The 24111-nt window shown below is 33.0% G+C and overlaps 1 protein-coding gene across 3 annotated transcripts; it reads right to left on the bottom strand.

Annotated features, from left to right (window-relative positions):
- Positions 1–923: 923 nt before the first annotated feature.
- Positions 924–23023, bottom strand: LOC100259638 (uncharacterized). Of its 3 annotated transcripts, none has more exons than XM_002285148.5 (7): positions 22653–23023; positions 12437–12531; positions 12075–12175; positions 5845–5914; positions 1952–1979; positions 1799–1859; positions 924–1267 (listed from the first exon to the last, which is right to left on the bottom strand). In XM_002285148.5, the coding sequence occupies exons 1-7, from the start codon at positions 22666–22668 to the stop codon at positions 1159–1161; spliced, it is 480 nt and encodes a 159-aa protein (XP_002285184.1). In that variant the 5' UTR covers positions 22669–23023; the 3' UTR covers positions 924–1158. The 3 variants fall into 3 exon arrangements, with proteins under 3 accessions (XP_002285184.1, XP_010650089.1, XP_010650090.1); XM_010651787.3 differs by having other exon boundaries at positions 12437–12545; positions 22653–22887; XM_010651788.3 differs by lacking the exon at positions 5845–5914 and having other exon boundaries at positions 22653–22976.
- Between the last annotated feature and the right edge of the window lie 1088 nt (positions 23024–24111).

Raw genomic sequence — 24111 nt, 5'->3', positions numbered from 1 at the left:
TTCAAAATGATCCAGGTGTTACCATAGCTGTGAAAATTGAATGCATTAAGGCAATAGGAAAAATCTACAGAGGTTTTAGAATGTTTCCAAAAATTTGAAGTATGGATGGTCCAATATGAGCACTGAGCAGTTGGGGGTTGTTCAGCAGAGTAAAGAGCAGTCGGAATGGTTGAGTGCGGTTGAATCGCTCCAAGTCAAAAGAATTGAACAAAGTTCAGTGAAGTTGAATGAATGACTGCCAATCTTGACACGTACATAACTCATTTTCAGCCCTTAATTTGAGTCCAAATGTTCAATCACATTTGAAATTTTCAGATTTTGTAAATCATGGATCATGGATGGCAGCCTGTAAACCCACAACACGAGCCTGACCCAGTGAGTTCAAATTCCGATCGAAGATTTTCATTTTTCACCACGCAAACTGAAGCTGTGGATTAGGAATAAGTTGTCTTAGGTGGGGTTGTTTGGATTAGCTAACAAATTACTCTCTTAAATTTATGTATTTTAAGTTCAGTTAAAGATGGGACATGCAAATTGATTAAAAAGCTGCATTTCATTAAATATATATATATATGAAGCTTGAGTGAGTTGAAACAATCAATTGGATGAAGCCTTTTTATTTGATATTCAGGAGACCCACAATGTCTACTTAAATCATGCCCAATTTCCAGGTTCACTGATGGTCAAAGCCAACCCAATTCATTTCAAGCTCTGGTTGGATATAGACCGGCATCTCAAGATGGTCCCTCTCCCTGTCCTAGGCTCCATCATCTGTTCTAGGAGTAGGTCCAAAATTTTGGCATACGCATTAAAAGGAATATCATTGACGATATATTGGTCACTGTATGAAAACTCTTAAGTGTTGATCACATCCATCTAAGGTGTTATGAATGGAACATTATGTTTAAAGAAGCAATTAACAGTAGCCGGAAAGTGTCTCCTTGGTCATTTAGAGTTACAAATTTGTAGAATGAGAAGAGTAAGTATTATTGACCATCACCAGTACAAATGAGAAGAACCTTGAATAAATTAAAGATGGCTTCTAACATTTCACAATGCACTTCTAATGCAAATACATACATTCTGCTTCAGTTCTTGAGCTACAGTCCTAATCTACATTCATGGGTTAAGTTACAAGTCTACAATAGAACTGAGCGACTATCTCAGGCTCAAATCCGGATCATCTTCGTCATCAAGATCAGCTTCACTTGATGGCCTAATTCGCTTTCCATCCCTTGGTGCTGTTCTTCCCTTTTTTGGCTTCCCCCTAGAGAGAAAACTCTCATTATGTATAGGCAGATATGCAAATAATTCTTTCATGGCTGCTATGTTGTTCTTGAAACATTTAAAAGACAAAATCCACCTTTCCACTCTTTCTTCATATTAAAGGCTGAGAAAGCTTTAGGCCTTGTTTGGTAAATGTATTTGAAAACAGTTCTAAAAAAATAGTTTTTAAGAACAGTTTTTGAAAATCATTCTATGATGTTTTATAGAATAAAAGTCTGTTTGGGAATCAAAAATTGTTTTTAACTTGTTTTTAATATTTTTAAAATTAATTTTTATGTTCATAGCTTTATTTTTAATTATTATATATGTTTGTATAATTATTCTTTAAAACAACTTTCAAAAAACAACTGAAAATAACTAAAAGAAATTTTCTTAAAACACCCAGTTTTTTGTTTTCTGATAATAGAAAACAGAAAAACAAAAAAAAAAAAAACAAAAAACAGTTTCTGATTACCAAACGTGTTTTTCAGTTTTTTTGTTCTAAAAAACAGCAAACTGTTCCTTCACTTACTGTCCATTCGTAGGTAAGCTTCCACCCTTGGGCCGGCCTTGACCAAAATCAGATCTTCCATCTGCAATGAGCAGAAAGGGAGAAAAAAAATATGTTCAATCAAATTCAATGCACAGGAAAAGAATATTTGTAAATATATTAAAAGAAGCTCACCATCCCGTCCAACTCCAAGTTCTTCAGCCTGGACATTAGAAGAAGAAAAGGAGTCAACAGAACAGCACCATTAGATCTTAATAACAACAACTATCATAGTTACAGGTGAGAGACAGCCTCATTATATCCATTTTGCATTTGTAGTTTTTGGCAGAATACAAAAAATCTGAAAGTGTAAAACAAAAGACAATGGAAATAATGCAAAATGCCCAAAGTGGAAAACGGTTATTAGAAAACTGCAGATGAAGATATATTAATAAAGCCACGTGTCTTCAGCACTTGGTGGGAGACCTAGTTCATTTCAAATCAATGCAGAACCGCAATTTACTTGTACAGAATAATTTGCCACAAATACTTTTAACAAGCAACTGCTATTGGTAATGAGCCACTGGAAGACTCTCTAGCAGTTTTCACCATCAAGTTCATGATCTTCTTACTTTCAATATAAATAAAGGTTCCCTAAAGCAGCTAAACTGTTAGGAAAATTGTATGGAACTATATATTGATTAAGTAGGACTCACTTTAGCACAGGATTAAACTGGTTTGAACTTGGCATCTCAGCCAGCATAGTTATCATCATAATAGACCATGACTTTCACAACAAACTCAGACCTACTCATCCTAGATGTGAAACTTTTTGATAAAAAACAGAAATTGCGGCATACAACAAGATAGCAGCCAGTTTAGTTGTACAAGGTATGGGATTAGATCTCATCCTTAGATTGAATCACATTCTTGCTTATCTAAATTCAAAAACCACCAAGCCTTTATCACAAACCTGATACAGCTTCTCTCTGCCCTTTATTTCAATGAGTAGGGATAGCTTGCACAATTTAGTCCAAGAATTAAATGACAGGAGTACATTTTCTTATGAAGATGTAGGTTGGCAAGTTCAATTTTAGAAACCAGAGACACAGGTGTAGGGGTTGTTTCAGCCCTTGCCTACTAAACAGAAATCCACTTGCATGCTGAAAGATCCTTTTACTCCAAGCAATGTAAGTAAAAATATATGAAACATCATGCATAATGTTTATATAACATGGTAAAAATCATCAGAGACAATTTCAAAATATAGCAGTATTTTTACAATAAAAGTCAAATTTCTAGGAAGGCCAACTCTGAGAAGATGAAGTATCCCGGTTCACAGAAAACACCCTCTGAAACATTGACCGAGAGACAAGGCTTCAGTAGTTCATGTGTAACATAACTATGGATACATGAATGGGTACACACCCAGAAATAAATTTGTATCATTGCCAAATAACTATCAGAATTGGACAAAAGATCAGCCTTAAAGATGGTGAAATTGGTTGATCAAATTCAGCAGAGAGAATACTACTAAACTAGTGCCAGTACTACAGTAGTCACTTCTCATAACTCCCTTAATGATAAATAGTGATGACAAATGAGGCAGACCTGCTAAACTAGTGCTCGTAGCCTACAACATCCTTTTCTTTTCTAATTATGATTAACATTCTATATTGGATTACATCAGGAGAAACACACTACAAGATGCATAATTTACCATGGTTAATTGCATTGTATTTTTACTACAAAAAATAATAATAATAATAATAAAAAGACAGTATTTCTTGTCTAAAGAAATATAACCAGCATACAATTCAATAGGTGCACTCTAAAGATGAGAGAAGCTTTTGGTATGGATTTAAGGAAAGCAATTAGAAGAGGATGGGAGTCAGTCTTAGGACCTCTATTCTGATTAAGAATGACCTCATAATCAGGTTCTAGTTGGATAAATGAGTGTCCTCTGAAAGAGACATTCTTCAGCTGTTCAGTATTGCCTCTAATAGGAATGTAACAGTAGCAGACTAATGGGTGGCAAGGGAGGAAGAAGGCTCTTGGTCCCTTCCATTCAAAAGACATTTTCAAGATTCAAAGTTTGGGAGTTGTGATGAAATTTATGGAGCACATCCACAAGATGAGAATGCTAGACTCGGGGAGGATAGCATACTTTGAAGGGAGGAAAAGAAGGGGACTTTCCGTGTAAAATCTTTCTATAACTATTTACTTGATGAGAAAAGTGTACAAAAGAAATTTGGTGCACTTGTGCCCCTTTGATTTTACTTATTTATTTATTTATTTTATTTTTGCTTGGAAGGCTACTGGGGGAAATTCTAACCATTGATGTTCTTATAAGGAGAGGATGGTCGACGACTAATAAATGCAATCTTTGTAAAGTTGGTGAGGAATCAACAAACCACATTCTTAATCCATTGTAACAGAACTACAAAGACATGGGACATGCTGTCAGCAATCTTCAGGCTATGAAAGAGCTCCTTCTGAGTTGGAAGGTGAAGGGGATGACAAAACGGTGGAGGGTGTGGAGCCTGGCTCCTCCTTGTTTGCTTTGGTGCATGTGGCAAGAAGAAACAGGAGTTTCAATGTGGAAGAGCTAAACGACCCAAAGCTTAGAAACCCTCATTCGGTCTCTTATGGAATGGTCCAGAACCCTGTTAGGGAAGGAATATGCTTCTCTATTGGATTTTACTGATGATTTGAATTGTGGATAGTGGTTTTTAGTTGTTTTTGTCTTTGGTGCCACTTCTTTTTGTCTAGGTGGCTCCTATTGTATATTCTCTATGTACATAGTGTGATTCTCTAAATTCTAGAAACAAGCTCACGCACATGAGTACACACTAAATTATACATATTTGCAACAAATAATTAAAACTATTAATAGGTGGCACTTAGGCTCTCAGTCCAGCAGTTTGCTAACATGTAAATAATGTGCTACTATAGAGTAGTTTTTCAAGCAAGCTTTTTTACACTTTTCCTTCAAAGAAGCAAATCCCAAGTGATATGAACCTTCTTGTGATATTCTATATTGGATAGGGGCAGCAATTCTTGGTATTATATATGTAGCGGACTCCTCTTAACTATATAAGCGCATTTTAAAGCATAAGGCAAACAATATTTGCATGGAAGGGACCGAATCATTACAAATGGTATCAAAATCGATCCTTAACTCCGGTATGGTACTCTATTTGTCCGAACCCATAAGGGGTGTTCTTTCTGGCCCCATCTCATAAGACACAACAAGTATGTTGTTTTTGCCTAGTGGGTTATTGTGATATTCCACATCAGATAGACGTATTTTAAACTTATGAGAGCCTATTGGGCTCAAAGCAAATATATTTATCTCGGAGGAAGTGGGTTGTTACACTACTCCACAATCCACCTTACACCACTTAAATATGGGAGAATCAAACCCTAGGTGATATGAATTCGCCTAATTAATTAAAACTATTAATAGGTGGCACCTATGTTGTAAGTCTAGTAGTTTGCTAAATAAGAAAATGTAACCGTGTTTCAAGCGAACTCTTATTTTTATTTTTATTCTTGTTCACATATTTTTTTGTCGAAGAAGTAAATCACAATTAAAATGTACCCTAGAGCACCTAAATAAGGGAAGAGCAAACCTCGAGTAATATAGGTCTGCCCCTTTACACCATTTAAATACCAAAGAAACTCAACCTTGTGACCCCTTATTGATTGCCAAAGGGCACTATAACAAGCTACATCCTAGGGTTTTACTTCAAGCAAACATTTCTACACTTATTTCACCATAACTCAACTTAATGGCCACGATTCTTTTATTGATCCGAGGTATAAAAAATATAGCAAATAAAAAAGAATAGTATATTTTAAATTAAATGGATAAAGAAATAGTGAGCCCATCATTTCAATGGTTACTTCTTATTGGAAACTTGTACAGATCACACACTTTAGCTCTACCCGTGAATTATCCCATAATAGGCACAAGTCAAATTACACCGAGTTGAGAACAACATGAAGAGGGAAGCAAAAGGGGAAAACAAAGTAAAAGGGGAAACCACTTGGTTATTAGAAAATATTTGGAATCTAATACATACTGCCGGTGAGGTAACTGAAGACAATGAAAAGAGCCTATCTTCAAGCTGGAATTTCCTGGATCTCTTAAGGCTGCAAGCACAATTAAAAGAGTTTTATGCACTAAAGAATCCTGCCAAAGTCACATTACATCAATTAATAAATGAAGAGTATTATACTTAATTGAAGTATTAAGATGATATATGCATCTCCAAGTGGTTAATATGTAATTTCCAGTTTCAACTTTGTAAGTTGATTGTAACCCTTTTTGATAGGCAAAGCAAAGCTAAAATGCATCAAAAGGCACCTAACAAAAAGTGGTCGCAAGTGCAACTTATAAGCTAGAAGTATCCAAAGAACAGTAGAGGGAGAAAAAACTATGGAACCATCTTATTCCCTTAATAAACAATCAAGGAATAAATAAATAAAAGAGGAGAAAAAGTTACAATTCAGAGCATAGGTGGACCAAGGGTACATAGTATATAGAAAACAAGTCTTCACCATCATCTCCCAACACTCCACACCATCAAAGTATCTTTTATTATGCTCACAACATCAGGCAAAGGAGCATAATCCTCCATAACCTCTTTGGATTTCCCCAACTAGAATCCTGTGCCAACCTAACAGTAGCTCCTTGATTGAACATGAAATAACCCAAGAGATACCAAATAAGGGGAACATCAAGTCCAAAAGCCATCAGCCAACAACACATAGTGAATATGAATATAATTGGTTGACTCTTCATCCTTCTTGCAAAGAAAACACCTACCGGCTAATGGCCAGCCCATGTTAGAATTTTCTCCTATGTGCCTCCATATGAAAAAAAATTTAACTTAAGAAAGAGTCCTCAGAGCCTAAATATCCCTAGAAGAAAAGTTATCCTGTACCCTCAGGCTCAAGAAGCTATAGAAAGATTTGATTGAAAGGTTGTCATTCTTTGTTATCCTCCACCAAAGCTTATCAGCACTACACCTTCACACACACCCCCTGAGTACGTTGCATAAATGCTTGCAACTTCTCTACTTCCCAGCTTCATCCTCCCAGACCACCTATGCATTTTTACCTGACAAAGCACCACACAAAGTAGGCAAGGAGATTTTCAACGGACAATCCCCACACCAAGCATATATCAAAACTTAGTCCGATACCCATCTCCAACCACAATGCACATGCAACAAAAGAAAGGAATCCTACCCTTTTGTGATTGCTTTTCACAGAAATCAATGAAAAAGAATTCCAAAACTTCAATCAAGTTTCATGTGAAACTTCTGCGTGGAATAAATCATGAAAATGGAGGCATTATTTGCATATTACGATATATGCCCCAACTCCCAAGATATTTCTATATCTCAGTGGTAGTTGGTTATCAGATTTCAAATGGATGCTACATATTTTTAATTGCAGTCCATAAGTGTCTTATGTCACCATATTTTGAAGCTTACCCTCAATTACCACCTTTAGATTTTTTTCCCCTACTCAATAGCTCTCCACCTTACCTCAGAATACGTCCCTTTTCTGTAATTTTTTTAACACTTAATTCAAACTTTTGAAGGCATAAATTATTTATATATGTCAATATTCCCAAACATGAAAAAATTTTCAAGATTCTCAAACCTGTTCCCAAACTTCCCACTAACTGAATTTTTTGTCTGTACTTCAAACTTTCAACTATCTTATGTGTCAAAGTTCCTACCAAAAAAGAAAAGAAAAGAAGAATCTTGCTCCAAAAGTTCTTTATAATGCATTACTTTGGGAAGCAAGAAGCAACACCTGAAGTTAGATTACATACCACTAATATTTAAGAAGAAAATAAAATGATTGATATAAAATAAAATAAAAACCCTCAAATGATAGATATACTACTAATATTTACACTTGAGAATCATAAAGTATTGGACAGTGATGACTCAAAGTCCCTTGAGTCTTTGCTCTCCGAGGAGAGGTTGCTTCAACCCTTTCAAGTTTGTGTCAGGATAAAGCCCCTTGGCCAAATGGCTTCTCTATGGATTTTTGGTATTTCAATTGGGAGTTTGTGAAAAGAAAGGTGAAGGGATTCCTGTGGAGTCCTTTGAGCAAAGCTCCTTTGAAAGAAGCCTAAATTCCACTTTATTGTGCTAGTCCTAACAAAAGCAGGTGCCAAAGAATTAAAAGACTTCAAGCCCATAAGTTTGGTTGGAAGACTTTACAAGCTTCCAGCAAAAGTCCTAGCCAACAAACTGAAGAAAGTGGAGGGCAAGGTGGTTTCATTTACACAACATGCATTTGGGGAGGGTAGACAAATTCTAGATATGGTACTCATAGCAAATGAAATTATTGACTTAAGGATGAAGAGCATCAAAAGTAGGGTCACACGTAAACTGGATATTGAGAAGGCTTTCAACCATGTTAATTAGGATATTTTTGTTAGTACTTTAAAAAAAAAATAGGCTTTGGCTTTAAGTGGATAAAGTGGATTAAGAAGTACATTTTTATTTCTCGATTCTCTATATTGGCTAATGAGACCTTGTTAGCCTTTTTCAAGAGCACCAGAGGTTTGAGGTAGAGAGACCCACTAATTTTCACCATAGAGGCCCCTTCCTGTATCCTTTGTAGGGCTAAGGAAGGTGGCTTCTTATAGCACGTTTCTCAGTAGGTGGAAAAGGAGGAGAAGATGTGGAGGCGTCCCATCTGCTTCACACTGATGACACTCTCATCCTTTATGAGCCCAGTAAGGAGATATGGAACATTTGAGTTGGGTTCTCATGTAATTTCAAGCAATCTTGGGTTTAAAAATCAATTCAGAAAAGAGTGAATTGATCCCAATGAGGCTAGTTGCTGATATAGAGGACCTTATCAATATTTCAAGGTGTAGGGTGGGTGCCCTCCCCACCAGTTATCCAAGCCTAACATTGACAGCCTTTTTAAAATTTTCTCAGGTTTGGGATATGGTGGAAAAAATATTTTATAAATGGCTCGCTATGTTAGAGCAAGAGTACTTATCAAAATGGAGGAGACTAACTTTGTTAAAAAATACACTCTCTAGCCGCCTAATTTATTTCATGTTATTATTTGTAATCACAAAAAAGGTTAGCTTAAGATTGAAAAGGATTTAAAAGGATTTCTTTGAGGGAAAGGTGTTATGGAAGAAAAAGCCTCATCTAGTAAATTGGTTGATAGTTTGCATCAACAAAAGGGAAGGGAGTTTGCATTAGAAATCCTTCTAATCTCAATAGGGCACTTCTAGGTAAATGGTGTTAGAGATTTGCTACAAAGAGGGAATTTTTTTGGAAGAAGATGATTACAAGAAAATATGACGAGGAAGAGAGAGGATAGTACCCAACAGTAGTTAGGGAAAGGTATGAAGGGAGTGTGGAAGGCAATTAGAAGGGAGTGGGAGAATTTCAATAGTATGATCGAGTTTAGGATTGGGAATAGGCAAGGGGTTAAATTTTGGAAGGATAAGTGGTATGGTGAAGTTTCCTTAGAGAGGCTTTTCTTGCTATGTTTTCCATAGTCATTACCAAAGATGCTTGGGTAGCTTAGATGTGAGAGCAGGAATAAGAAAGGAGACATTGGAGCCTTCTCTTATCAAGATAATTCCATGAAGAAGAATAGATGTTATAGATAAAGTAGAAGAAGAAACAGTTGACCATATCCTCCTTCACTGCTCTAAAGTAGTAATTTTATGATAGTTGATTTTTGTTGGTTTAGAATACAGTGAGTAATTTACTCTTAATAAAGATGGTCCTCCTAAACTGACATGGTTCCTTCATTGGAAGTAAAAGAAAGAAAGCTTAGAGAGCTACTAAAAGAGTACTACAGAAGGCATGCATTTAGGAATACTGAAAAAGATTAAGCTTTCAAACAATCATTTATGTATAACTTTTTGAAATGGCTAAGAGTATACATAGGAGAGCAATCTTTGTCCATGTTGGACTTTGTCTATTGACTAAGCTTTATGCAGTGGGTGAGAGTTAATTTTTTGTGTATTACTCCACTTGGTTATGGACTTTTGGTGCCTTTATATACACCGTGTCTACTAGTGTGCTTTTTGTTATGCATTGTTAATATTAATGTTTTTTTGCCTATAAAAAAAAATTATCTTCAACTTCATAACATGAATATCTTCATTTTATACCAACCCATTTTGTAATTAGTCATAATTGGATCCAACATGCTATCATATCTTTCCCCATTCTAGAACCAAGACTATGAACAACTAGAAAGAGGGAAATTAAAAGTGTGTGCTCATTTAGATTGCAAAGTAACAATCATACCCCATAATTCACAATCATTCAATTCTCATACTTGTTAAAACCTTATGGCATACAATATGATATAATGATAGGCTACATTATTTATGAAAATTCATACACATCCACCATCATTGCTCAAAAGCAATAATTTAATGTCAGTTGACTTCTACTATGTTTGGAATGAAGCGAGTAATGTACTCCTAAAGAAGGTCCTCCTGAGCCAATATGGTTCCTTTATTGAGAGTAAAAGGAAGAAAGCTTGGATGGCTATTACAAGAGTATTGAAAAGGCATGCATTTAGGAATACTAAAATGCCAATCAAACTCTTAAACAATCATTTATGTATTGCTTTTTGAAATGGGTAAGCGTGTACATAGGAGAGTGATCTTTGTTCATGTTGGACTTTAATTATTGACTATGCTATGTAGTGGGTGAAACCCTTCTTTTTTTTTTTTTTACATATCATCCCACTTGGTTACAATCTTTTGGTGCCTTTATATACACCATGTATACTTAAGTACTCTTTTTGTTAGGCCTTGTTATTATTAATGGTTTTTTTTTTTTTTTTGCCTATAAAAAATATATCTTCAACTTCATAAAATGAATTTCTTCATTTTATACCAACCCATTTGTATTTAGTCATAATTGGATCCAACGCGCAACTCAGTATCTTTCCTCATTCTGGAATAAAGGCCATGGACAACTAGAAAGAGGGAAATTAAAATTGTATGCTCATTTAGATTATAAAACAACCATCATACCCCATAATTCGTAATCATTCAATTCTCGTAGTTGTTAAAAACTTATGATATATCATATAATACAATGAAATGATACATTTTTTATGAAAACTAATACAAATCATAGTTCATATCTTATTTCAGGCATATCTTATGATACATATACAATACATGATACAACAATACAACAATATATTCATATTTAACTATGTTTCATAATTTTTTAAGAAAAGTCAAATTCAAATTTTTTTTTCTTAACAATATTATTATATGAATTGTTTAAAATACATGGTAAGGTTAGAAATTGATCATAAAAGAAAGAAAGGTGAAATAATCCTATATGAAAAGTTATAATTTTATTTTCCAAGGTTATATCTATAGTCAAGAAAATTTATTCTAAAAATGAATATTGGGGAATTCATTTGGATGATTTAAATATTGACGTTGAAAATGATTGTCGCTAGTGTGTAAAAACTTTAACTTAATATATTAGTTTTTTTTTCACCTGGTGGGGAAGGAATGATAACAAACATGAAAAAATTGAACTTTTGAGACAATACATGAACACATAGATATTGACAACACATATAAGTATAGATGTCTCAATTCTAAATAGAATTTAAAACTAAAAATCAGATCTAAATATGTAAAGAGTTTATTTTTGCAGATTTTGTGATGAACCTCTACATTGAACTCATATTATATATACATTTTTTTTTTATAGGTTATATTGAACTCATTATATTAAAGTAAACTTTTTTCAATTCTAGTATTCATTGCCTTCATATGATGATATAGTTTAACAATATTAAGTTCTATTACCTTTCAAAAAATTGGTTATATATCATCATATAATTCATGCTTCCAATATATATGTACATATATGCATATTGTTTTTATTTATTTTTCATTATATAAAAAAACTTACAAGATAATACAACACACAATCGAAAATTAGACACATGGTGCACAATTGATTCTGAGTTAGCAACTATGTCAGTACTTAATAAGACAAATTTGTTGTGAAAAAGAAACAATTTAGCATATTCAATCTATCGTGGATACATGCACTAATTACAGCAAACGCCATTGAACAAAAGTAAATGGACCAAAGAGAATTGTTTTTGTACTAAATGCATTCAAAAGTCTAAAAGACCAACCAAACCAATAATGAATTCTGCCTGTTAAACAAAAAACTGCAATAAAACCAAAGTTCACATGTAAACAAATCTATTGCTCTAAAGAAGTAACAATATGCTTATATCTAATGTTCCATACTTTGTTGTGTTCTTGGATGAAGAAAGAAACCCTTCAAAACCTTTCAATACATTCCCAAAATGGCTTGAATCTTGTAAATAATTCGTCTCCATCTCATACACCTATAATTGATGCACAAAAATTAACTTAAACCACTTTAAGAATCAATAAATGAATCCCATAAACAAATTAGTGGCTAAAGATTACTAGAAAACACCAAGAAAACAAAAGAAACCATCGATTTCGATACTAAAATCCCTTAAAATTTGTTGAAAGAAAAAAAAATCCATTTCATTGAGTTCTATCTTTCACAATACAGTTCAAAAATTTTCATTTTAGTTTTTGGCCATATTTTCTAAGCAACCAACCAGAGAGGGAATCACCTGCTTCTCAATGACCCGAAGCTCATCTTGAAGTCTCTCTCTCTTGCTCACCAGAGATGCAAGCATAGCCGTTGGATTTGTGGAACCTCTTTGTCCTATAAATCATACTCTTCAATGGTCAAATATAATCAGATAATCCTAAAATTCAAGATGATAGGAATATTAAAAAAAACAAAACAAAACAAAACAAAACAAAACAAAAATAGACACTTAAAGTATAATTTATTAAACTCAACTAAGAGTTCGTTTAGCATTTACTTTTAGAAAACACTTTTAACATAAAATCACTTTTGAAGAGAAATTAAGTGTTTGGCAAAATCTAAAAAAATATTTTAAAAAAGTTAAAAAAAAAAACCACTTTAATGTTTTCTAGAGAAGCATTTAATAGTTTATTCTCCTAAAAACATTGCTAGAGAAAGGCCTTCAATTAAAAACACTTCCATTGTAAATGTATAAATTTATGTGAAGTGTTAAGTGATTTGTTGAAATATATGGCAAATGAATTTAAGCTAATAATTTTTGTTTAATTTATAAAATTATGAGTTGGATGAATTTTATAACGAGATCAATGCAATATGACAATTAAATAATGGAAAATGTGAGCAATTGAATGACATTCCTATTTTATGACAACTAAATTAACTAAAGAAATTCAAAGAGTTTGATACAATTAGAATCCAAACATAAAAATTATGTTTAATCCAAATTCATTACTTTAAATTATTCTCAAACCGATGTGGTTAGGTTTCATTTGGAATTGATGTTAGTCCATAATTGTGAACTCATTCTTGATTCTCAGAACTACGGTTGAATAATTCAAGCAACAATTATCAGATTTATTGATAGTAATGATTTAAACAATAGATATAGAAAATATCAAATACACATAAGAATACGAATGTATGTGGAAACCACCTATGGATGTAGATGTAAAAAATCATGAGTTGACAACCATAATAAAATCCACTAAATATGAAAGAAATTGTATGCAATTTTACCCGATTCAAATACACTTACTCCTAAGGATCTAATACCAGTCAGCACCTATACAACCATTCATATCATCGATGCAGCACTACATGTTCCTTACCAGATACCTCAATCTTATGCTGAGACTAGTGGATTGAAGCACCTTCCTTCTTGCCAAAAAAATTTTCAAGATTGTTCATGAAACCTATAAGAGATGGATTTCTAGGGTAGAAAGATCACTATCTTTTTGTGCATATTTTCAACTTAAAAAAGTTTATTTTTTATACCAAAACCCTAAGAAAGCATTTGGAAAGATTTTCCAAAATTAAAATTACCAAAAAAACAAACACTTAAAATATGAAAACAAGTTGAAAATATACAATTGGAGGCACCAGTAGTATTCAAATGCTTTATAGGGAATATTTAAACATTAGTAAGGCATTTGAACATCCCTCAAGGAGTCATTTGAACATCTACTGGACGCTTGCACACCAACCAGCAAAACATTTTATTATCTATGAACATTTGAATGTCCCATGTGCGGCATTCAAACGTGGAAGCTCCAATTCATGCGTTTGGCTCCATTTTATATTCTTTCCAAAATTTCACCTAGTCCATATTAATAATTATTTCTTACTATAATACATCCAATGCATATGGTATACATACATCAAATATGAATCGACAATCTTCTTTGTGACTCCATCTCAGGTACACCCCTTTTCCCTTTCTTCATTCTCTCTCTTTTCTTTTTCTTTTTCTTTTTCTTTTTTTTCCTTAGTTCCCAAATTCACCACCATAGCCAGCTTTTTTTATTATTATTATTGCTTGTTTTTTTCATCTAACACAGCTACAGTCACCAGATTCTGGTTAGTGGAGACCAGGTTCTGGTTTTATTTTTTTATGGGAAAACAAGAATCAATTTTTTTTTCCTCTTTTTGCTTGTGGTTTAACCAAACCACTTTGTTTTTTTTTCACCTCACACAACTACAGTCACCAGAATCTAGTTTCCACTTTCTCACATTTCACCTTTTCTTTTTTTTTGTCTAATGAAAAATCATAAAATTATATAAATAATTAGGTATTTATATTTATATTAAATTATTAATAATAGCTATGCTAATATTTAATTTTGAAAATTTTAGAATTGAAATTTTATACTTTTATGTTCTAAAATAATTATGTAATTTATTTAAAATTCTTTATATAATTGAATTGTTTTATTTTTTTCAGTATAAGTCTCTCAGAATCCAAAGTTTCAAGAAAAGGTTTTGTATGGAAATATGCTATTTTGTAATCAAAGAGATGTATATAAGATGCAAATTTTGTAATCAAAGATGCACGGGAAGGTAAATAGACTTAAACATTACTTGGCCAAAACTCATCATAGTATAAAACCATGTACCAAAGTTAGTGAAGATGTAAGATTGGAACACAAAGAGGCATTGAACAATTTAAGAGAACAAAAATAAAAAAGAAATGAATTGCTTGAAAAAATTGGCATGGGCCCAAATCCAATGAATGAGAATGCATTTTGTAACACAAATGGGACTGGAAATAGGAGTGTGAGTGGGCAACTTATTCTTAGGGGACCCATGGATAAGTTCACCATTTCAAAACCTAGACAAAGTACTTTGAATTCCAAATGAAAGTAAGAAGAAAGAAAGTAAGTGTATAGGAAAATGGGTCATTTTATGTATTCAAAGGGTTTTCCATTCAATACAATACAAGAAATGATCCATATTGGGTTCCTATGGTTGATGCTATTGCAAACTTTGGGTTTGGGTTTGGGTTTAAGGCCCCATTTATGCATAAATTGAGGACATGGATTCTTAAAGAATTGGATTTTTTTTTTTTTTTTTTTTTTTTTGATAGGTAAGATCAAAAAGTATATATATAAAGAAGAGATGGCAAATCAACCCCCAAAGTATATAGGAAGTATACAACGGAGGCCTAAAAGCACACCCAAGTGGGAAAGGGAGAGAAACAAAAAATATCATCTACCCTCACTTAGAGTCTAATCAATCAATAAAGCTAACAAGAGAAAAAGGGTTCATATCTACAGACACCCTAGACCAAGATCACAAATTACATACAAAAGAATTTTTTATCCTTTAGACCAATAACTCCACATTATCAAATGCTAATAAGTTCATTTCCTTCCACACTATCCAAAAGATACATAAAGGGGCCACTTTCCAAGACTTTGGCGAGCTTTACCCACAAAGGACCCATGTCACCTAAGGAGAGTCTCCTTAACCGAGTAGGAGAGAAACCAAGTCACCCCAAAGAGAGAAAAAAAGTAGTTGCTAAAGAATCCGCATCTTTACACAATCAATATTATTAAAGGCGACCACCTAACTTGCCTAGGCCATCAAGCCAAGCAGGGTAGATGAAAGTCGCCTCTTAAAGACCCAAACAGGGCGGTTTCAAAGAGACAACGCCTAGGCAATCGCATTAGGATAAGGCCAAGGCATAGAGACGACTTCCTTGGATTTTCATTCTCTTATTTTGTTTTTTATTATGATTTTTAGATGTTTAAAAAATTAGAATATCCATTTAAATAGGATGAATATCACTAAACAATGTGATGTTTCTTATGATGTGGGGTATAATATTTAACATTTTCAATAATTATTACTATTTTTTTAATTTTATAAGACATCATGAGGGATGAAAAATAAGTAGTATTGATTGTTGAAGACAACACTTATATTGGTTAAGTATTGAATAGGTAAATAAATGTATTTTTTTATTGCCTTATTATAATCAGACGATCGCCTTGTTTTTCACCTTTCGCCTTAGGCTGAAAGGAGTCTTATCACCTTGACATTGCCTTTTGCTTTTAACAACACTGTGCACAGTGAAGAAGAATATGATCGATAGTTTCTTCTTTGGAGTGGAAAAGAAAACACATGTTCGTCAAAGAAAACCCCCTCATTTAGACCTGATCCAAAGTTGAGGCTTTCCCCCAAGTCGCCTCCCATGAGAAGAAAACCACCTTAGGTGGTGCATAAGATCTCCAAATGATGCTACTTGGGAACAAAAGAGGGACGCTTGGCTCTAAAACCATATAGAGATTTAACCAAAAAGTTCCCGCTCCTTGAGGCTATCCATATCACCCTATCTTCCACATCCCCATGCACCCTATTTTCTTGGAGCTTCATCAAAAAGCGTTGCACACTTTCCATTTCCCAATCATTAAAGAGCCTACAGAACTGAGGAGTCCATCCACTCCTTTCACCTTCCAAACATCCACCACCCAAGCTTCCTTAGACAAGGATAAGGCAAATAAGAAAGGGAAAGAAACACATAGTGGCTCAGCACCACACCACTTGTCCCTCCAGAATCTCTCTCTCTAACTATTTCCCACTAAGAAAGACAATCTACTGCTCAAAAAGAATGGAAGAACACAAAAAAACATGGAAACAATTTGAATGCTCCATTATATCAAATAGTTGGACAAATAAAAAGAGTAGGTGTCTCATAAATTTTCTTGTGAATAGTCTAGTTGGCACATGGTTTTTAAAATCAATTGATGCATCTGACACAATGAAAAATGGAGAATTGATGTTCACATATCTTGATGAGATGGTTGAAGAAATTGAAGAGGAGAATGTTGTGCAAGTTATCATTGATTATGCCTTTAATTATGCGAATGCTGAAATGAGGCTCATGAAAAAAAGGAAAAAATTGAGGTAAACTCCTTGTGCTACCCATTGCATTGATTTGATATTAGAAGACATTAGAAAGTTAAATGTTCATGCTAATGCACTTTCACAAGCTAGGCAAGTGGTGAAGTTCATTTATGGATGCACCTGGGTTCTTAATTTGATGAAAGCATTTACAAATAATCATGAACTTATTCATCTAGTAATTACATAGTTTGCTATAGCATTTCTCGCTCTCCAAAGTCTTTATAAACAAAAACAAGCTCTCATAGCAATGTTCTCCTTCAAGAAATGGTGTTTTAGCGGTTAGGCAAAAAAGATAGAAGGTGTGAAAGCCTAAAATATCGTGTTATTTGATCCAATTTTTAGGCCTCATGTTGCTTTTTATATAAAGACCATTATCCCATTGGTTAGTGTTTTGAGAGAGGTTGATTCAAAGGAGAGACCGGTCATGGGTTATATTTATGAGTTAATTGATTCAGCCAAGGAGAATATTGCAATTTTTTTTTCAATAAGTAAAAGCAATTGTATTAAGAAAGCTTGAAGTACACCTGAAAGTATACACGAAGTATACAAGGCAACAAGGCAACAAGGCCAAAGGGAGAAGAAAAAAGCAAAAAAAATCCCTTACTTACAACCCAACCAATCAAAGAAATCGAAAATGGACCATGAAGTACAATCTACATGCTCCCTAACCCAATCCGAAAACATGTACAAAAAAAACCGTAAAATAGCTTGATCTATTAATTCAGTATCTTCAAAGATTCTTCTATTTCTTTCCTTTCATAAAGTCCAAAATAAACATAAAGGGGCTGCATTCCACACCTTTTTTCTTTTCTTTCCAACAAAGGTGTCGTTCCAACCAAGAATGGTTTCCTTGATAGAATTGGGCAAAACCCAATGAACACCAAAAAGAGCAAAAATAAGGTGTCAAATCATAGCTGTCTTAGCACAATGAATAAGCACATGATTTGTTGATTCTTCATCCGCTTTACATAAATAACACCTACTTGGTAAGACCCAACTCCTACTTTTTAGTTAATCCATAGTTAGAATTCTTCCCCAAATAGTCTCCCAAACAAAAAAGTTGACTCTCTTTGGAACCCAAGGATTCCAAACTAAGCTTGAACGGAACTCTCTACCGATGCATGGAACTAGGGATGAGAAGAAAGACTTAACTGTAAAAAAACCTTTCTTTGAAACCCTCCAAAACATGACATCCTCATCACCCCTTCTAAGCATGACCATGTAACCTACTGAAAAAAGTTTCCACCTCTTCCATCTCCCAATCATTGTTAAGTCTTGTGAATACAAGGTTCCAATGACCCAAATTCCTGAACTGATCCCATAATTAAGCTACCCAAGCATCCCTGGAGGAGGCAAGAGAGTACAAACTTGGAAAAACCTCTTCCAAAGAATCCTCTCCACACCACCTATCTTTCCAAAACCGCACTCTTCTACAATCCCCCACCTTAAAAGCCACCCTTTTGCTAAACTCCATCCACCCGTTCCTAATCGCCTTCCAAAGCCCCACTCCATGACTCTCCCTTGAAGCGCCAGAACACCAATGTCCTTCTTCCTCTCCAAATTTCCTTACAATCACTTGTTTCCATAAAGAATCTTCCTCCGAAGCAAATCTCCAACACCATTTTCCAATAAGAGCCTTATTCAGCCTAGAAAGGTTTCTGATACCTAAGCCCCCATCCTTTTTCCCCACGCAAACAATAGACCAATTCACCAAATGCGGCTTACTTTGAGAAGTTCCTCCTCCCCAAAGGAAGTCTCTTTGAATCTTTTCCAACCTTAGGCTCACCTTGCGAGGAATGATAAATAACGACATAAAGTAAATTGGGAGGCTAGAAAGAGTGCTCTTTACCAAAGTCAACCTTCCACCTTTGGACAAATATTGTCTCTTCCACAAAGAGTGTTGTTTTTGAAATCTCTCCCAGGAGAATATTGCATTTAATTGTGGGGGCATTGAGAAAAAATATAGGCCAATTTGGAGAAAAGTAAATGCAAGATGAACATACAACTTCATCAACCTTTACATGCAGTGGGTTATCATTTTAACCCTAAATTGCACTATGAAGACAAGTTGTTTAATGTGGATGAAGTGAGGAAAGGGTTATTTGAATGCATGGATAAGATGTTGGATTATAAAGATCGTTTAGCAGCTAACATTCAATTGGACTTGTTTGACCAAGCAAGAGGTGAATTTGGAAATCATATTATAATTGATTCTCAAAAATTAAGAAGTCCTACAAGTTGGTGCATGCGTTTTGGGGCTTCAACACCGGAGTTACAAAAGTTTGTTATTCGAGTCCTTAGCCTCACTTGTAATGTTTTAAGATGTGAGAGAAATTGGAGCACTTTTGAATCGTTATTACTTCTAATAGACTTGAACATAAGAGGTTAAATGTTCTAGTGTATGTAAAATACAACACTAGATTTTATTTTTTTTATAATTGAGAAACCTTCCATGGATAAGCCCTTAAAACTCTCCATGAGGACCCAAACCTTAGGGTGCTGACAACCCCGCAACGACCAACACCGGATAAATTCAATGTATCATCAGTGACAGCATTCAAACCCAAAACCATGTACCACTTACTAGAACCAAACTTCCCAATATTCACCCTAACCAACTGGACTACCCTGGCAAGTGTAAAGTACAACACTAGATTGGGAGAGCAGAGTCTGCAAAGGAGACAAAATGTTGATCTAATATTAGTGGAGGAGACTAATTCAGATGATGAATGGATTGCGAAAAAAGATCTCCTCCTCCCACTTGATGCTATTTAGCTTGAAGATGATGAGTTATATTTAATGTTGATACCATTAGAATTGTGTCATCAAAAGGATAAGAGATTCAGGCATCATCAGTGAACATTGTTTCTTCAAGCATCAAAAGAAAACATGATGACTTTGCAAGTAAATATTAAAAATTAAAGTTTTAAATTTTATTAAATTTAATCATGAGTTGGAATTTTTTACACCTACATTACACTTTATGCTAGGTCAAAATCAAAACAAAGGCAAAGAAAAATATGTGAACTTGGCACTAATTGTTGAAGATGAAGAATTAAATGACATGGAGGGATTTGATAGTGCAAGCTTTCCTACTCTAGATACATTGGATGAAAATGATGATGATATTAGAAAGGCTTATTTAAATTGAAACATTTTAGTTATACGTATTTGAAGTATGATGTTTTATTTCATGACTTATTATGGTTTTTTGTCCAAGTGTGGAACTATTTGGACAGTTTTTCCGACTTCAATTAACTTGTTATGAAGGTTTTTAGTATTTATTTTTTATATATATTTAGTATATTTATTAATTATAAAAAGTAGGGTCTCAAAAAGCTTACGCCTCAATGCTTCAAAGCTTATGCTTCGCTTTACACTTTCGCGTTTAAAAACTTTGTTGAAATTATATCACTCATCGAATTCAATCAAAGCATTTTATTTTGTCTTCCCCTTTTGCTTCCATGACTCCATGTTATTCTCAACTTGATGTAGTTTGACTTGTGTCGATTACAGGATAATTCATGGGTAGAGCCAAAAAGTGTGATCTATAGAAGTTTCCAATAAGAAGTAACCATAGAAATGATGGAATCACAATTTCTTTATCCATTTAAATTAAAATCTACTGCTTTTTTTATTAGCTAAGTTTTATATACCAAGGATCAATAAATGAATTGTGGTCATTAAGTTGCGTTATGGTGAAATAAGTATAGAAATGTCTGCTTGAAGTAAACCCCTAGGATGTGGCTTCATTACATATATCTCATAATTTTTAAGTTTTCATTTTTTTTGAAATCATATATGTATTATATTTTTCTTAAAATTACATGTATTATTTTTTTTCTTTGATAGGTTTAAAATTATCTATCTTATGTTACTATGTTACTGAAATTTAAAGAATTACTTAGAATTATTAGTTTTTTATTTTTACTTTTTTTTTTTTTCGGTTTCATCAAATAAAGAGAAAATAAAAAATTTGAGAAATCTTATCATCAATTTTTTTGATAGATGAGAAATCTTATCATTGATATTATCTACCAATTCAAAGTCATTTAATTCAATGTTATTTCTCTTCTTTTTTCTTTTTTAATTACTTCTTTAGTAAACTCATATAAAAATAGACATATGAACCCATCAAAAAATATATGATTAAACATATGACAAGAATGATATTCTCAACTAACCAAACCATATCATTTTGTTATGGATGCCAACCAATTTAGTCATCATTGTATTTTTATTTTTTTTAAATTAACCTTATTTTCAATTCCTAAACTTTTCTTTCTACATTTTTAATTTTTTTATGTTTTTATTTTACTTTTTTTTTCATAAGTGTTCATAATATCATCATTTTATGTTTGATTAATTTAAACTTCAGAAATTTTATTTTGAATTTTAATCTTTTTCTACTGAATTATTTTGAATTTTTTTCTTTACATGGTTGATTTGCTTATCTAAAACTCAAAAAAAAATGAATTAATTTATTTTGTAAGCCTAGCCATAAATAAATAAATAAAAATATATCAAAATCATGTAACTTTCAGTCACATATAATTGTTATCTTCCACATAAATAAATAAAAATATATCAAAATCATGTAACAAACAGTCTTAACAGTATCATTGCTTTTAATTTATGATTTTTAACATGTACTCTTTCTATATTCATATAAATAATTTTTAGTTGCATCAAAATTGCATTCAATTTGGTTACCCTATACACCAGAATTTAAGGTTTTTTTTTTCTTAAAAGGAAAAAAAAAAAAAAAAAGGCTTCTACCATTGAATCGTTCCTATAGATTTCAGGTCTGAACAATTTAAAATCAATCCTAGTAGAAATTAAACTAGAGTCTTCAATTCCTACTCAAACAAACCTAAATTTGTGCACCAAAATCGCGACCTCAATATATAACCATACCCAGTCTTGTTTTTCTTTGTTCTGTTCATGTTCATGTTCATCTTATTCTTTCATACCCCTAACTTATTGAAATCCACAACAAAAATGGCATTGAAACCCAAATCCCTAAATATAATGCTCCATTTGTATCTCAGCAAGAATCAGGGAAGGGCAGGAAAATCGGCAAGAGTAATTTCCAGAAATTTTCGTTCGGTTATCTCTTTTATACTGAGATTCAAAAAAAAAAGCTTCAGACAAAGAATCTGCATTAAAATCATTATCAATCAACAATACGACAAAAGAAAAGGCCCTAGCCCTATTAATTAAAAAAGAGAAAACATAAAAAAAAAAAAAAATTTAAATAATTAAAAATAAAAAACAAAAAGTGCCAACCGATTTACTCCCTAACATCAAGAAAAAAAAATATCAATGCACCAAAAAAGCAATCAAATCTCTAAAACCAGGGTTTCTGCGCTAATCAATCAACGTTGAGAACCCAAAACAACAAATTTCCCCTTCACCACCGTTTGTTTTTCCAGAAACATGTTCGGGAAAACAAAACAACCCACGAGTCCCCTAACAAAATTGAGTTTTCTTCCCTATAAAAAAATTGCAGCAAAATAGAAGAAAGAGAGATAAAACTAGAGACGTACCAGAAGCAGTTGCCATGTCGGAGAGATGAGAATCAAATTAGTTGTTGCAGACAAAAACCCTAGCAGAAGCCGCGAGAAGCTATGGATTGCGCATGGAGATTCGGATGAGAGCAGGACGTCATACTCACCAGGAGATGATGATCCTGCCAGTTCGGATTGTACTCGAGCCAAAACCAAATAAATAGGGCAAACTACCCTGTAAGCCAAACTCTTCTACCCTAAAACCCTGAAAAAATTATTAATTTCCTTTTATATAAAATAATCCCTATATCATTCGACCGTTATTTTCATTTTTCCGGTTAATGATCATTACGTGCCTTGTTGTCCGAAACTTTTCTTCCAATAAAAAACCCTATAAAAACAATTAGTTCTTTTTTTATATAAAAAAAAAACTAAAAGTCAAACCCTTCTTCTAAAAAAACCATTATAATACATTTAAAAAATTTATATTACAAATAATTTTTTATAGAATCTTTCTATTATCTATATTATATTTAATTAGATGACGTCTTCTCTATTATATTTAATAAGATTTTTTTTTTTTTGGAAAATGTCTTTTCAAATCAATTTTTTCAAATGAAAGATGTCTTTTTAATTCATAACCATTATAATGGTCATTATTGATTAGTTTTTCATTTTATAGGTCATTACCTTCTTTAAATTGACCTTCTATGCATGTCTCTTTTTATAAAAAAATATCGGTCTCTAAGGATCAAAGAGTTGTCATTTGCCATCATGATCGTCAAAACCCTCTTTCTCTCTATTTCGACTTCAACAATGGTGAGAATTAACACCCTCTAGGATTTCTTCCATAATGTCTTTTGAGCTAGTTTGAATACCTAAAAAATAAATAAAAATAAGATAAACTAAAAACTTTTATCATTTGCTTATTATTAAGTGTTTTTGTTTGGTTTATTCACAGTTTTAGAAACAAAAGAATTCATGACTTTAATTGGTTTTTTATTAAGAGCCAAACCAAGTTTCAATGTTGATGAATCTGAAACATAACTTGATTGCTCAATACTCAAACTTATTATTATCTTTCATTTTCTTCAATTCTTATAACACTCTTTTTATTGATTATTTTATCCATTTTCTCAAAATCTTGTGTAAATTTTTTTATTAAGTGATAAAAGTTAGTTTACTTTCTTAAACGGTGATTCTATTTTACCTAATGAATTAAAAGTACTTATATTAATATTGTGTTTATCTTTCATTTTTTAGTGCTCAAATACTTATGTGTTATGGTCTTTGTCAAAGCTCAAAATGCCAAAGCTTAATTAAGAAGTACCAAGTTAAATTCACTTGATTTCCAATGTTCATTTTTATACTTCTTGGGTTTTCATTTGTTTGTTTCTTATGAATTTATTTCCTAAAAATGTCTACAAATGCAAAGACGAAATACAATTAAAATATTATATTCTAATATTCAAATATTAAATAATCCTCTCTAAAAATA

This window comes from Vitis vinifera, chromosome 5 (genome assembly GCF_030704535.1).
Source record: "Vitis vinifera cultivar Pinot Noir 40024 chromosome 5, ASM3070453v1".
NCBI lineage: Eukaryota > Viridiplantae > Streptophyta > Magnoliopsida > Vitales > Vitaceae > Vitis > Vitis vinifera.
This window is presented reverse-complemented; position numbering and strand designations above follow the sequence as displayed.